The following is a 16,566-nucleotide window of genomic DNA, read 5'->3' on the forward strand; positions in this document are numbered from 1 at the left end:
TTAAGTGGCGATTCCTGCCTTCTTTAGCGTGATGGACGGTTTAGGTAGTACCTAATGTCAGGAACACTGTCTGGACTGCTGGTCTTTTACAGATTTGTCACCAGGGAATTGGGGGCAGGTTGAGAAAGAAATCGAGATTGCCTCTCGTTATAGTCTCTGAGGAGGGTTTGAAGTGGCCATTGAGGAGTGATTTATTAAGAGGACAACGGGCAGCTCTCTAGAGCCAGAGATACTTCCTATGATCCATTTGAAACCTTAACACAACAAATCCATGCTATCCAGATAACTACATTCTTTCTTTTATAAGGCACTTTTATAAATTTTTATAAGGAAAAGTACTAGGTGAAAACAGGAGAGGAAGAAAAGGGGGATCATGAAATGAGCAGGTCAGACTCAAACTGGTGTCAGCCAAATGACCAGTATGGTTTAATATGTCCTGTGCTTGTGCTAGGCCATGGCTCCCTAAAACTAAGCTAAGGCCGCCTTTACACTGCAGATCTTGATGCCCAATTCCAATTTGTTCACTATATTCGATTTTTTTGATGACTAACTTGCATCATCTTTCAAAAGTGACTCATATCCGATTTACACTTATACACTTGGTGAAACATCCCAAGGTCGACGTACTGATCTGGGAAAACAAAATGGAAGTAAAAACAGCGCAATTTGCAATGGACGCAGAAATTATAATACAAGCTTTTGATTTCTGCACCATCTATAAAGATTTAACGCATTATAGTCCTTCACGTCTATTGCGATCTCAAAATGGCGGTCTGTTGATAATACCTAGAATATCAAAATCGACTGCTGGCGGTAGATCCTTTTCCTATTTAGCACCAAAACTCTGGAACAGTCTTCCTACCATTGTCCGGGAAGCAGACACACTCTGTCAGTTCAAAGCTAGACTAAAAACACCTCTCTTTGACCTAGCAGACATAACACATTATAAACTTGTATAATTCAATGTTAGGCTGCAAAGATTAGGTCAGCCGGAACCAGGAACATTCCCTTAAATCCTGATGTACTCGTTACATCATAAGAAGAATGGCGTCTACGCTAATATTAGTCTCTCTGTTTATCCCGAGGTTTACCGCAGTCCGCCGGATCCGGCCATTAATTTCTTAAACCAATTGATTAGTCAAACTAAATCCATAATTTGCACTCTAAGATGATTATGCTAATGATGTAACAGTTTTCAGGGTCTGCCTTTACGTAACTGAATAACAACCATCAATATCAGTTCCTGTAATTACATTGCTAGGGTTTTGATATCAGGCTTTCGTATGTTTTATTGCGTGCGCTTTTTAAACAGTTATTTCAATCTGTCGACTCTGATATCAGCATTTGATTCATTTTGTCGTTGATTTTATTAGATTATATTTCTGTCGCCAGCAGTTTATTGCTTGTATTTCCAGGCTTCAGACTTGTTGTTGTTGTTGGCACAGCATCCGCTATATATCCCATTTCAGTTCGTTCACACTGTCGTAAACCGCTTTGTACCCTGAACTCTGAAACAGTTTGCTGAACTGCCATAAAAGTAATAAAAAAGTATTCACATCCAGGAAGCCTGTGAAAATGACAGGTTTTTAAGTAATGGCTGACAGAGATGCAATTTCCCAGCCTGTTCCCCTATAATTACCACCACACTGCTCTTTTCACCGGCCCAGATGTACCCCAATTCTCCTGTCAGAGGGGGAGATGCGGGATCCAGTGAGGGAGATCCTCTGAAATTGGGAATCTCCCTCTTGGCCTCTGTAGGCGTTACTTTCACATGACAGGGCCTTAATTAATCTCTGTAATAATGATCTTTTGTGTCTAAAACGCTCAGTGCTCACTGATATCTGTGTTTTTCCTTGTCTTTCAGTGGCTCATTGTCTGAAACCCTCTTCACGTTTGTGACAAACGGTAAGCACTTTTGTTTTATGGTTCAGTGGTGATGTGAACTGAGTCCACATACTGGTGTGGGATTAATCCTATTATTTCCTGGACCGTGGTGACATTGATTGGTTTTCGCCACCTGCTGTTAATTCCTGCTGCCGCTGTGTGTTACAGTTTTGTTTGACTGGTATATTTGCACCTCTGCAAAAAAGGAAGTTAGCCTAATCACTATGTGGCAGCCTAACAGGTTTTTTTTTTTTTTTTTTTTTTACCAGTTCGGATATGCAAAGCCCTGTTTGCTCTGTATCAGGGTGAATGGAAGGCGTGGGAATATCTTATCTCCTGAGTTTGTTTTTCTCTGGCTGTTTGAGCTCGGCACAGACCGGTTGTCATTTACCTGTGCGGACGCGCTGATGAATCAAATTCACACGCCGGATGCTATATTGTATGCATGCGCCAACACATGAAGATCTTTTTAATGAAATCTGAGAGCTTTCTGTTGACAGCTTACACAATTACAAGTTTCAAGCTCCAGAATGTTAGAAAATACATTATTAAAGTAATCCATGTGACTCCAGTTGTTTAACCTCAGTTTTATGAAGCGACGCTTGTGCTTTAGTAAATTACGTTTTTTTTTTTTGTGCAAACACTTTATTTACAAAATATTAATCTCCTACTCGCATTCACGATGGCACCACATTGCATGCGTGTTGTGTTGACACGAGAGCAGACATTGTTGCGTGAATGTGCGTTGGAGAATAATATTTTGTAAATTAAATGGTACATTGTGTTTTTGCGCAATCAAATCACTCGCGCTGCTTCATAAAATTGAGTTAAATTCACTGGAGTCACGTGGATTAATTTAAAGGTACAATAGGTACGATTTCTGTAATAAAATATTCAAAAACCACTTGCACAATGTGATATATTTAATGCATTTGTGTACTTGCATTATTCCAAAAGTTCCCAAGGATTTGTAAATCCAGAGATATCCAGTTTTTTATTATGTTCACAAAATACATTAATTCCTCAGGATTAGTTAAAATAACTCCTTGGACTAATGCAGCTCCACTGTTGTGTGACTGTTGCATGCCTGCATTTCGGTCAATTCAAAATCATCTTCCTGTGGGATGCAACTTTTTTAAATTCTAAATTGTAATCAATAAAAAGGGACCCTAAAATCTGTATTTTGTCAAACCCATTAACCTTCTCTCATTACTAGAGTAGTCCGCTACATTATTTCGTTCTGACAACCTGGATACATTGTCTGGTTACTGTTTGCTTTAGTGATACACACACAAGCTTTAGTCAGTTGTTGTTATAGATTTATGGAAGTATCTTAACTGATCGATGTGACCCTAATCTCTTCTGGTCAGAAGTGGACCTGTGTTCAGTGTGCGTTGTTGATGTATTGCATGAGTTCCCGAGGATAGGCGTTGATAGATTTGTGGACACCAGTCGATGCGTATCAATTGATTCCCATTAATCCAATTATCTTAAAGCACAGCCGTGCACCCAGCAATGACTGCTACGCTACCCTCACTAACCCCCTAGCTAGATGCTAACACTCACAAAAAGTATGTGACAAGGGAGCTGAGGTATCAATTTTATGACGTTATGCGTCTTGCTAAACACTCAAACGTGTGTACAGTGAAGTTCAGAAACTGTTGAAGTTCTGAGATTGAAAATCCTGTTTAAAACTGGAAGTAAAGAGTTTTAGAATTTTGAACAAAGAAACATTGATATTAGGCCTATTATACAATATTTAAGTTTCCTTGCTATTTCTAGGTAATAATAAAAAAGAATTAAAACATTTGAAAAGAAAAACAGAAGCATTTTCTCTAGTGTTCACAGACTTTTGGATCCCACTGTACCTATGAGTATGCAGAAACTTCAATCGGAGGATCTTTTCCGACCTCCTGCTGGGATTCTCCTTGTCCCCTTCCTGAGTTTCCTCTGCCCACATATGCTAAATGTGTGGAATGTGATAGTGTTAGCCAAATCAGGGTTAAGCAACAGGATGTATTGGCCCTGTTTTTCTCTCTTTAAAGGAAGTGGGAGCCTTCCCCCCCTCTTTTATTGTAATATTGTTGTGTTCATAGCACATACGTCTCCATTTAACTGTACACATGGTGGGTATTTTAAGAGCTCAGGGCTTCCTGTTGAGTCAATGTACACGTAACTGAGTTTTTGCTCCACATGTGCGTTTTATTATGTCAAAAGAAAGCACTAGACACAACTATAACTAACATGACTCTTTTCATGTTCTTAATGAATTTTTGTTTGTTTGTTTGTTGTTGTCTTATATTATCAAAGTTTTTTTTTTTTTGGAATTCATTAATATGTTACCATCACCAAGATATCTGACACTTACACTACCATTCAAAAGTTTGGGGTTGGTATTTTATTTATTTTTTATGTTTTTGAAAGAAGTATTTTAGGCTAACAATTTTTGATGCATTTATTTGATCAGAAACACAGTAACATTGTTATTTAAGTAACTGTTTTCTATTTAAATATATTTTAAAATGTAATTTATTCCTGTGATGTAAAGCTGAATTTTTAGCATTGTTTCTCCAGTCTTCAGTGTCACATGATCCTTCAGAAATCATTATAAAATGCTGCTCAAGAAAAAAATATTATTATTATTATCACCAATGTTAAAAACAGTTGTGATTTTCATGACTTTCACATATTTTTTTCATGAATCTTTGTTTAATGCATCCTTGATAAATACAATTGTTAATTTCTTTCAAAAAAATCTTAAAGACCCCCAAACTTTTGAAAAATAGTGTAAATGCTTAATTTGAAATGTGTTCTTGACTACAGTGCTCTCTCTCTCCTACAGATTGCAGCAAACAGACAGTTCTTCTTCATCCAGTGGGCTCTTCTACAAGCTTGTCATCACACAACATCTCTTCCGATGGGTCTGAAGTCGACTGGTCCCCTAGCAGCACCCAACGGGGTATCTCTGATGACCTCAACCGTAACCATCCACAGTGGCTACAGATTGATCTTGGAGAAAAGAGGAGAATCACGGGTAATACTTGTAACTTTCATAACCTGATCTCATTTACTTATTTATGAGATTGTTCATCTATGGGTCACCTGACTGTGCCAGCTTCCTCTTTGACACCTCCTCAATGTGCAGGTTTGATTTCTTGCATGATGGGACATAATTGAATGTGCACGAAATGCACAAAATTGAATAGGCTGTATGTCATAATTAATTACAAGATGACAACCCGTGACGTTATACAGTGGTCAGGTGGTACAGTGGTCACGTGGTACAAGTCAGAGCTCTCCAAAATTAATTTTGTCCTCACCAGCATTTACTAAAAAAGTTGCCCGTCAGCGTCAATATATCACATATAGTAAATATATCAAAAGAAAGAACAGAGCTTCTGCTTTAAAAAATAAACATTTCTAGCTTTATGCATTCCGGGTCCTTTATGCATAAATATTGATATTGTATGATATGGAAATATATTTGTGCTAATACTTTTGGCCATATTGCCCAGCTCTACCTAACACTTGAATGGTGGGGAAAGAGTTAAGTGAGGATGCGAGTGCTTTTTTTAGTCAATCTCATAATTTCCATAATTACGACATGGCTTGAACACACCTTCAGATCCCAACACACGCACACAAACATGTCCGAAAGACCCAATGTTTCCAGAGGGTGTTAAGTGGTGTAATTATCCACACAAAAGGTCTTTCTCGTGATCGGCTCTGGAGTGCCGAGGAGCATTACACACCCAGAGCACATGAGCGCCGACAACACCCCCCCCCCCCCCCCCAACAACTAACTGGTATCTGCATAACAGTTCCTGGTATTGCTTAAAAGCAGAAAGGCCCTCTCTGTGTCCATTCATCACACATACAAACCCTCTTACAAAAACACATTTAAATTTAGGAACACGCCGGACATGCGTTTATTTTGAGCATGACTGTTTGTAGACAGCACAACCGAGTTAATTTCATACAGCTCAAGGAGCAAAAGAATGCTCACTTTGTCTCCTGTAGGGAATCTGCGCTTTCGGACATGATGACCCTGAGTGAAACCGGCCCGTCTTAAAAGAGGAAGCACTGTTATCATTGTGGCGATGGCGTACATTTGTGAGGCTAAATAAAACTAGAGAAAAAGCATGTCTTTATCTGTGGGGTTCACCGCTCTGCATTCACACAATGCTTTCTAAGAGAGCTTTTGTCAACAAGCATGAAAAATTCATGTTTTTTTTCCTCAAGATAAATACATTGCTGTTGAGAGTATGGTTAATGCAAGCAATGAGCCACAAAAAGCCATTTTACCACGGTTAAGGGGAGCTATTAGGACCACCCTTGAACATGGTAAAATTACTGTAATGCACAGTGTCATTCAAAAGTTTGGGATTAGTACGATTTTTTCTTTTGAATGAAATTATTACTAATCATTACTCAGCAAGGATGTGACAGTAAAGACATTTAAAATGTTACAAAAGATTTCTATTTCAATTAAATGCTGTTCTTTTGAACTTTCTATTCATCAAAGAATCCTGAAAAAAATGTGTCATGGGTTCCAAAAAATATATTATTGCTTCCCCAAATCAGCAAATTAGAATGATTTCTGAAGGATCATGTGACACTGAAGCCTGGAGTAATGATGCTGAAAATTCTGCTTTGCATCACAGGAATAAATTACATTTTAAAATATTTTTAAAAGCACATTAGTATTTAACAATTTTACTGTATTTTTGATCAAATAAACAAATGCTTGGTGAGCATAAGGGATTTATTTCAAAAACATTAATCTTACCGACCCCAAACTTTGTCAAAATCCTAAATCTGTAGGATTTTGGTGATAAAACTGGTATTCAGAATGGGATATACTGAAATTATCCGACTTCTCAACACAAAACGCTTCAGTCATGCTGTATTCCAGACAACTTGTAATTCTCCAAAACAACCAATGGAATGTTACTTTAGTAGGTGCCATTTTAGAAATAACATCAATTGACACTTCTCACCAGCGTCGAATGTCTGATCTTGAGTAGTTATTTTTCACAAGGAAGTGGGAGAATTACAATTTAGAACCGCAATTATGCATTTTATACTCCACTTTAACTGCTTGTTTAGTTTTCAGTATATCCCTCTTTGACCACAAGAAGGGGCATCACTGTCTTAAAAATGGTTCTTTCGTTTTGTAGCTTTGATCCTTTACCTTTGCTTCTTTATATAGTGACTATAATCTCTTTGAACTCTTCAAGCTTTTCTCTGATGATGAGTAACTTCCTTTCTCAACTTTCATGTCATCACACTTCAATCTCACAGCTTCACACTTTGAATTGCTCTTATGATCACGGTGGTGTCCTCGCGTCTGTGATGTAGTTAATGTTAGGAAGTAATAACAGAGCTCGGGGTCTTCAGTTGGTGTTTCTGTGTCTGCTGGGAACATGCCACTTGAGTGTTTCCCTCAGGAATGTGTTTTGTAACCGAAAGAGGCCGACCGCAGGTTTCCACTGTGATGCAGATGACGGGCCGCACTCTGAAGCGAAGTCTTTAGTCTACATGCTGTCACATTCCTCAGCTGGCTGAGCGCTTGCATCACTGTATCAGGAGAATGACCTCTGGAGCATTTGAGGAGAAAAGCTGTGTGACTAGACATTTAACTGAACGCTAGTTTTTTGTGCTTTTCAAACGAGATAATTCGGGGTCATGTTTTTGTTTCATAGGCATTCTGACAAAAGGCTTGACCATCGAATATTTTGTGAAAAACTACAAGATCGAGTACAAGGAGAGGAACCGCTGGCGGACATTTGTCCAGTACAATAACTCTGATGATATGGTAAGACTTTGTATTTATATCACTCCACCATCATACATTTAATACAACCATAAATGGCATTTTAACTTCTGCTATAAGGTACTTGGAAAGGAAATAGTTGGAAATTATATATATATATATATATATAATTATATATATATATATATATATATATATATATATATATATATATATATAATATATATATATATATATATATATATATATATATATATAAATATAAATATATATATATATATATATATATATATATATATATATATATATATATATATATATATATATATATATATATATATATATATATATATATATATATATAAATATAAATAAATTGCATAATGTGTATCTCTGGCCAAATGGCATCAAAAATATTACTTCAGCTGCAAAAAATGTATGAATTTTCTTTTGAATAAATAATGAATCACAATGAGACCAGAGACATTTATGAAGAGTCAATAATGTCAATTTAGATTTTTTTTTGTATTAGAGCTGCACGAGTTATCATTCAAAAGATCATGATTTCAATTTAAACATCCACGCAGTTCATTCCTAAACGACAACGATTCGCCTGGGTCTATTAAAACTGACAAAATCACACCAGAACATTCAGATCTGCGTCTGCGCTGAGCCAGAGAGAGCAGATGTCATGTTTATGTATGAAACAGCTTTTCAACCACACAGTATAGTTATTTCTGTTACAAATATTCATATTATCACAGAAGAACGGGGATACATGTTTATAGTTCAGATATAAACACGGTGTATGGAAGAGATCATAAAAGAGCAAATCACCTTTTGAAAGTAACATTGATGGCGCTTCAAATAAGGATTACATCGTTTTGCCACTAGGTGGCGACAAGTGACTGTTAAAATAAACAGTGATTGAATCATTCAAAAAAGAGATTCAAGAAACCCTGATTCATTTAGTAATGAAACAATGAAGTATTTATGAGTGAGTCATTGAATCATTCAATTATTCATTTTAAATAGACTGCAGCATTTGTCACAACCTAATTTACATGTTATTTTGTTTAGTTGTCTTTTCAGAATTGTAGGAGGATCTTGATCTCTGTTTGAAACCAAAAAAAAAAACGTGATTCTTAATTTCTCCAGAATCGTGCAGTTCTACAGTGTGTATCATTCACGTTTTTAATGTTGCAGTGTTGTATTTCACCTTAGATTTTTGAAGGAAATACTGACAGCCTCCACCAAACGCGCAACACCTTCCATCCCTCCATCGTGGCACGAAGCATTCGTGTCGTACCTCAACAGTGGCACAGAATAATTGCCATGAGAGTGCAGCTACTGGGCTGTCCTTATGTTAAACCCATCCCAGGTGCGTGTCAGACACACAAAGGCTTTACAATTTCATTATTCATATTAAATGTGCACTAAACCTCAGTTTTTCCTCATGTAGTGAATTCGTCGTCTCAGGTGACACTGGACGCCCAGCCTACACAGCCCATTCTCAATGACATGACCAAACCAGTGCCCTCTCAGGCTAATCTTGGTACGGTTTTAAGAACGCACTCTAATCACTCGTTGATTAATACAGAAGTACTGGACAAATGTCTGAGAATGTGCCATATTTCCTCCCTAACCTTATTCAAATTTCGACAATTGTTTTTCTCTCAGTATATTGGTTGCCCTTATCTACCTCAGGGTTATTATCGTTGACTAAACCCGTAAACACATCATAAAAAATATTAACTTATTTTATTTCAGCTCATTGTCGAGGCAACATTTCTCATTTTTTAGTTTAAGTTAAAGTACTAAAATAAACTTAAACTTAAAGAAAATCTAGACATAGTTTTACAAAACTACAGTTACTAAAATGAACTACAAACTTTAAATTCTTATTCAAAATATTAACAAAAACTACAATAGAATATCTTAATTTTTATATTTGTACTGTTTTGTTGTAGTTTTCAGTCTATTATTTTGTTCTATCATATATTATACAAAGGATCTTTTTTTTTTTTTGTTCTTCCTCATCCCTGACTTGTACATCTCATATTTTCTTCTCTTTGTAGTTCATTTGGTTGTGATAATTGTGCCCACCATTCTTCTTGTGGTCCTGATCCTGGCGGGAATCTGCTTGGTTAAAATGCTATACAAGTAAGTCAATTTTATAGTTTATTTTTAGTTGCCATATTGATATATATTTTCAAGGGATAATAATGAGCCTTTAATTGCCTACATATCATTATCAGCGCACGTATAAAGCTTGCCACAGCGCACCGGCAAAAGTAATTATTATGAATGTGCCGTGAAAAAACAGCAGGGAGACTCTTAACAGTTTAATAATTACATTTATTAATGAACTAGTTTTTTTCGGTTGCAGTGATGAAGTTGACGATGCTGACTCGTCATCTCCGCAGAATTGTGCATGCATCTATATGGCTTTTTAAGCTTTTCGGGATGTAAATGACCTCTGTTATGATCTACCTGTGTCAACAAGAAGTTTACAAAAAAACTTGTGCACTGTAAGACCAGAAATGTGCATAAACAAAGTAAAATGTTCTTTAAAAGTCAACCTGAAATCAAAACTGACCTAATGATGAAAGTTATGACTATTTTGTCGGTATTTTCCGTGTTGTGTCTGACTTGAGAGGGAGGTAGGGTCAGATATGGTAAGATTTATTGGAGCACAGCAGGCTTATCTCAGTTCAGGTACCGTCTGTTATCAAACACAACAGACAGTCTCGGTATCGCGGATGTGCGCACACCAGTGATTCCCAGCCTGCCCTAATAGATTCCACAGCCACTGGTGTCAATAAAAGAGCGAGTGTAAGCTGATATGAGTGAGCATGTTGTGATTCCACAGCAACACATTGCAGCGATATTTAGATCCGTAAAGAATAGGGAGACTCAGGGTTGAGGGTCAAAGGTCAGTGTCAGGAGATGTGCCAGCTGCATTAGTCTCCCGAGAGAGAGCTCAGGGACAGGGGCATTGTGGGGAAATGAGGATGGATGAATGAAAACCTCTTATGGACATGTTTCAAGGGAATAGCAAGGCATCTTCTCTTGTTTAAGAGTGATGAAGGTGGGGAGAGACTCTAGAATCTGCTACCTGTGTCTCTGACGCTGATGTTTTTCACTGTCCCACAGTAAGAAGACAAAGGAGAACACGTACGGCTCTGCAGAGACGCATCATACAGGTAAAACATTCGCTTTAACTCAACTGGCCTGAACACTTAAAGGAATATTTCATCCAAAATTAGAACATTTTAAACTGCTGTTTTCCATACAATCGAACAGTATGATAGCTTTGTATATCAAACAGACTTTGTTTGTTGTGATCATCTATGATTGTATGTCTCTTTTTATAAATAAAGCTATCTAATAACTTCAGAAGATCTGGAATAGGGCACATGGGCTGCTTTTATGGTGCTTTTGTTTTTGGAGCCACTGGTCTCCACATATTTTTTTAGTTGTATGAAAAAGAGCAGCTCGTTTTGTGTTCCACCCAAGAAATAGTCGTACAGATTTATAACAGCTTGAAGGTGAGTAAATAATGTCAAAATATTAGTTGCTGGGTGAACTTTTCCTTTAACATTGGTTTCAGAATAACATAAAATGCAGAAAATCATGCAATGCACACCTTTGCATTAATAAAACGTGACTGCACCATGTGTTTTTTAACCTTTATTATTCTCCAAGTCTTAAAAAATGTTCTTAAGTCACCATGACGGATCCCTTCCCTATATATATGTTGTGTTCTGCCCTTTCAGACATGTATAATTTAAGGCTTAGCTGCTGGACTCGCTCTGAGATAAAACCATCTTTCAGAGACTGGCTGACAGATAAATGATTCTTGTCTACAGGCTGTTGGAGACAGATAAAACAGCCGTTCGCCAGACACCAGTCCACTGAGTTCACCATCAAATACAGCTCTGAGAAAGAGCCCATCCAGAAGCTGGACCTGGTAACCAGGGAAATGGCAGGTAAAGATTGACCGAATTTGATTTAGTTTCTTACACAGTGTCCCATCCAGTATCAAGCATGTTTTCTGTCCTCTCTGATGATCGGACATGTGTTGAGGAAGCTGCTGGAAGACTGTTGCACATTTGTGACCCTGGTTCACAAAACCAGTCACAAGTCGCACGGGTATATTTGTGGCAATAGCCAACAATACATTGTATGGGTCAAAATTATCGATTTTTCTTTTATGCCAAAAATCATTAGGATATTAAGTATGAAGATGTTGTGTAAATTTCCTACCGTAAATATATAAAACATTTATTTTTGTGAGTGAATGCAGCGCAATCACGAACATAAATGGACAACTTTAAAGGCGATTTTCTTAATGTTCTCAGATTCCAGATTTTCAAATAGTTGTATCTCGGCCAAATATTGTCCTATCCTAACAAACCATACATCAATGGAAAGCTTATATATTCAGCTGTTAGATGATGTATAAATCTCAATTTAAAAAAATTGACCCATGTGACTGGCTTTTGTGGTCCAGGGTCACATTTCATACTTTTATTCATTCATTAAATTGATCAAAAGTGACACTAAAGACATTCTATCTTACAAAAGATTCTGATTTCAAATAAATGCTATTCTTTTTCTTTATTCATTAAAGAATCCTGAAAAAAGTAATCACAGTTACCACAAAAATATTAAGCAGCACGACTTCAACATTGATTTCAACATTGATAGTATAATAAATGTTTCTTGAGCAGCAAATCAGCGTATTAGAATGATTTCTGAAGGATCATGTGACACTAAAGACTGGAGTAATGATACTGAAAATTCATCTTTGACATCACAGGAATAAATTACATTTTAACATATATTTTAAAGTTTTTTTTTAAAAATTGTAATAATATTTCACAATATTAACTGTTTCTAGTTTCTACTAGTCAGTTTCTAGTCAGTTAAATGTTAAAACTCCCTAACAAGCATCTGAGACGGGACTGTAATAGAACCCAAGTGACCAATAAAATATCTCATAGCACAGTTTGCTTGTCATAGTCTGAGCAAAATTATTTAAAATAAGAGATTTGATATATCGATTTGTTTTATTGCTTGTCATGCTCTGTTAGGATATTGTGTTCAATTGGAAATATGGACTCAAAGAGTGTTTCGCTTTTCTGGCCGCAGCTGAAGTCTGAGAGGAGACGGCACACTTTCTCCAGCTGAGTTTTTTATTGGCTGATTATAAAGGAGTTCAACTTGTGAGGCCATTTTTCATCCTCCAATGTGCCAAGGGAGTAAAAAAAACCTTATTGAAATAGTTGTAACAGCCTGAATGCTTGCCAGATGGAAACGCTCGCTGATATTTAATTGTCAGTTTTCCCCCTACTCTCCTCCAAGGCTGTAATTATTGATGATTCAAGGTTTGTGCAAGACGTCAGACAGATTACAGGCGCTCCGATTTCAAGCCTGCCGCTTAACTTGGAGTCCCTTTGAGCAAATACTGAAACGGTTTCATTGATTTCCTTTTTGCTATAACATTTTCTTTTATGTTTGATGCCATAAGAGTTTATGGTCCCATATTTATGATCATGGCTTATTGGTTAGCCAGGTATGTTTCAGGATAGCTAGACAATAAACCAAAGAACAGAAAAACATGGTTTATGGTGGCATGGAGCAAGCTTAAAGGGATAGTTCACTCAAAAATTGAAGTTTATTTTCTCACCCTCATATCATTCCAAACCTGTATGACTTTCTTTCATCTGTGGAACACAAAATAATATATTTTAATATATTTTAAAGAACTGTTTTCATCTATAAAATGGGGTCCAGAACAACATTGGACCCTACTGAGTTTCATTGTAAAGAGTATGGAACAATAAACAGCGTCATTTTAAACTGAAAAAAAAGTGTTACTTTTAGTATCATTGATATTTTGTTATAGTTTTTGTTAATATTTTAGATTAGATTTAGAATATATTTGTATTTTCTGTTTTCATTTTAATTTTAGTAAAATTTTGGTTTTAACTATTTTTTTTATGTCTACATATGTTTTTTTTGTTTTCATTTTACTTAATTTAGTTTTAAACTTATTTTTCAGCTAGTGGCCAATGCAAAATTTCTCATTTTCTTATTTTAAATACAAATAATGATATATATATATATAATTTTTTTTTTTAAAGAAAACTAATAGAAATGACAAAAGCACATAACATTTCTAAAAATTAAGTACTAAAATAGTATATTAATAATACTAAAATAACACAGCCAAATAAAATGAACGTTGAGGCATTTTTAGGGTAACTATTCCAGTACTAACTATTCCTCTCTTCTTTTTCTCAAGACGAATACCAGCAGCCACTCATGCTTGGCACGGACACCGTGTCTCGAAAAGGCTCGACGTTTAGGCCCATGGACACCGATGACAAAGACAAGGACAGCGAGGCTACTTCTCACTACGACCAACTGCAGACGGGCATCCAGTACGCCTTGCCACTGACCAATCAGGAGCCAGAGTACGCCACGCCCATCATCGAGCGCCACACCTTCCGCAAAGACCCCAGCTACAGCGTCCCAGGGGTGGTACTGAACAAAAGCCCGTCGTTTCGAGCAGTAGAGGGCAGTAATTGTAGGAAAGTGATCGGAGGACTGGCTGGGGGCTACCAGACTCCCCAAGTCAAACTAGACAGGGGGAATTACCCAGAGGACATCTACGACAGCCCTAAAATCCAGAAGCCCGTCGTGAAGAACGGGAGTTGCTCGGCGTACCAAAGACCCCAGATTAAGTCCCCAGAGCAGGAGTGCTATTCCACTCCGAGAGACTGCGTCAGACTGCCCTTCTCTGGACTCAGACCCGACCCGGAGGGCAGCAGCTCAGAGGGAAGCTGAGAACCACCATACTGTGATGTTCCTGATTTACCTGACTCAACAAAATCACCTCCAGACTCTTCTTAACTTATTTGTGTATGAGGGACTCCTTGTTTTTGTATTTCTGCAGTTGTAAAGGACAGCGGAGGCCGTGATCAGTTTGTGTAATTTAACGGGGTTTTTTTTGTATATGTGAGATACTTTGTCTTGACGAATGATGATTTTATTTTTATTTTTAATTGTCCTGTTTTTTCCAGTTTTATTTTCAATCAAATGCAATATGCAGAGATTTTGTTCCCTACTCAGACACAAACTGTGAATGTACGCCAGATTTTCATGTATACTACAATGTGACCATTCTTATGCTCTTCTCTTCACAGATTTTCAACCAGCTTTGTATTATGATGTCGGTAATATATGTTAAAGTCGGTAATATATGTAAATGACCAGTGTGTGCTCTTTCTCCATGTGTCCTGCACCATGAAATACCTGTTTATTTGTCTGCAAATCAAGACTTTTGACACTTTTTGCATTGTCTTCTGGACTTTTGGCGGACAAATGGGGGGATCTGGGTGAAGGTAACATGGAGAAAGAGTATACACCATTCATTTACAGATGCTGTACTACCAACATTGTGACGATACAAAGCTGTTTGAAAATCAGCAAAGGTCTACAGGTAGAAAATAAGATGTTATAGCAAGCAGATCAGAAGCTCTCCTGGTGCAAGTAGGAGATCTTTGGGAACTTCAAAGTTCCTGTGCAGTTACTTTGGTCCTTCTCATAAAAGGTGACCTAAATGTCTGAACTAGCGCTACACCAATCAAAACACATGAAATGAGGTGAAAATACTATTTTAAAAAGCCTAACGCAATCTAAAATGGAAGCAAACTTTGTTTATGAAAGAAAAAATGGCTTGTTCCCATAATGCAAGTGAAATGATGATCTGATTTTGACATCCTGCTTGTTTTTAATCTATACTGGGTCTAAGGGTTGTTAGATTCAGCCATTTTGGATTGTTTTCCGTCTCATTCTGCTGTGTGCAATTAGCAATGTTGAATCTCAGATGATCTAATCATTTTTCCATGCTGAATATTGATGTTGATTTCGTGGTTTTGGACGCCCCTTGTTCCATGTGCAAATTGAGCAATAACAGACTAAAATTTCTTATCAGATCCTGTTTTTATTTGGATTGTCTGTATGCATATGTATGTACAGTTTTGAAATGTGTATTTAGCTAAAAAGCTAAATGAGATGTCACTTTGTGCTGTCAATGATTTAGTTCACCCAAAAATTGTTTATTCATTCTCATTTTATTCCTAAGCCATATGACTTTTTCTTCTGTGGAACACATGAGGAGAAATTATCAAGAAAGCATTTCCAATAAAATTGAAGGGAGAGTCTCTCAAGCTCTCATAAAACGTCTTTTTTTTTTTTTTTTTTTTAAAGCTTCAACATTTCCCTTTTGTGTTCCACGGAAGAGATAAAGTCTGGTTTGGAGTAAATGATGGCGGCATTTTCATTTTGAGTGAACTTTCCTTTTAAGCATCCAAAAGATCTGGGAGTTGCTGCTGTTTAAAGGACAATCCTTGTGAAAGATTACTGACAGGTCTTAATTTCTGTGAAATGTTTTGGGGGATGTGCTTGATGGTTAATGTTTGATATGCCCATGAGGATCTGGCCATGCTGGTGAGCTGAAGTGCTTTGCCACTGAGAATCTCAGTTCTTTGTTTGTGCTCGTCTAAACCCTGATTAAAAGAACCAGCATTTTAGTCTGTCCTGTGATGGTCTTTTGCCTTAAAATATGTGAATGTCTTTTAAAAAATGGGAGCAATCAACACGATTATGTAAGTTTTTGGTGAAAGCATGTCACACAAGAGGTGTCCCAGTGGGAGAGTGATCAGGAATGTGACGGTGGGGTGTTAGTTATGGGGCAGCAGCTGATGGTGACCCTGCTGTTTAAATCTACCGTTCAGGCGCACTGTATCACATTCCACCCAAAGTGTGTAACATTAGAGAATCGCTGGCCCGACCTACTGGTATAGATGCGCATGCAATCAAACAGGTGGAAA

The 16,566-nt window shown here is 37.1% G+C and overlaps 1 protein-coding gene across 1 annotated transcript in view; it reads left to right on the plus strand.

Moving 5' to 3' along the window:
• The window catches only part of dcbld1 (discoidin, CUB and LCCL domain containing 1), a 30,398-nt gene extending 14,137 nt beyond the window's left edge, over nt 1–16,261 (plus strand). Inside the window, exons 7-15 of the mRNA XM_081378759.1 lie at nt 1,865–1,905; nt 4,727–4,918; nt 7,590–7,702; nt 8,885–9,041; nt 9,123–9,215; nt 9,739–9,823; nt 10,817–10,866; nt 11,533–11,652; nt 13,974–16,261. Of these exons, the coding sequence (XP_081234885.1) occupies nt 1,865–1,905; nt 4,727–4,918; nt 7,590–7,702; nt 8,885–9,041; nt 9,123–9,215; nt 9,739–9,823; nt 10,817–10,866; nt 11,533–11,652; nt 13,974–14,518 (1,396 nt within the window). The 3' untranslated portion in view covers nt 14,519–16,261. The remainder of the gene's footprint in view (nt 1–1,864; nt 1,906–4,726; nt 4,919–7,589; nt 7,703–8,884; nt 9,042–9,122; nt 9,216–9,738; nt 9,824–10,816; nt 10,867–11,532; nt 11,653–13,973) is intronic.
• The last annotated feature ends 305 nt before the right edge of the window (nt 16,262–16,566 follow it).

Source organism: Scardinius erythrophthalmus, assembly GCF_964197995.2.
Source record: "Scardinius erythrophthalmus genome assembly, chromosome: 11".
Taxonomy (NCBI): domain Eukaryota; kingdom Metazoa; phylum Chordata; class Actinopteri; order Cypriniformes; family Leuciscidae; genus Scardinius; species Scardinius erythrophthalmus.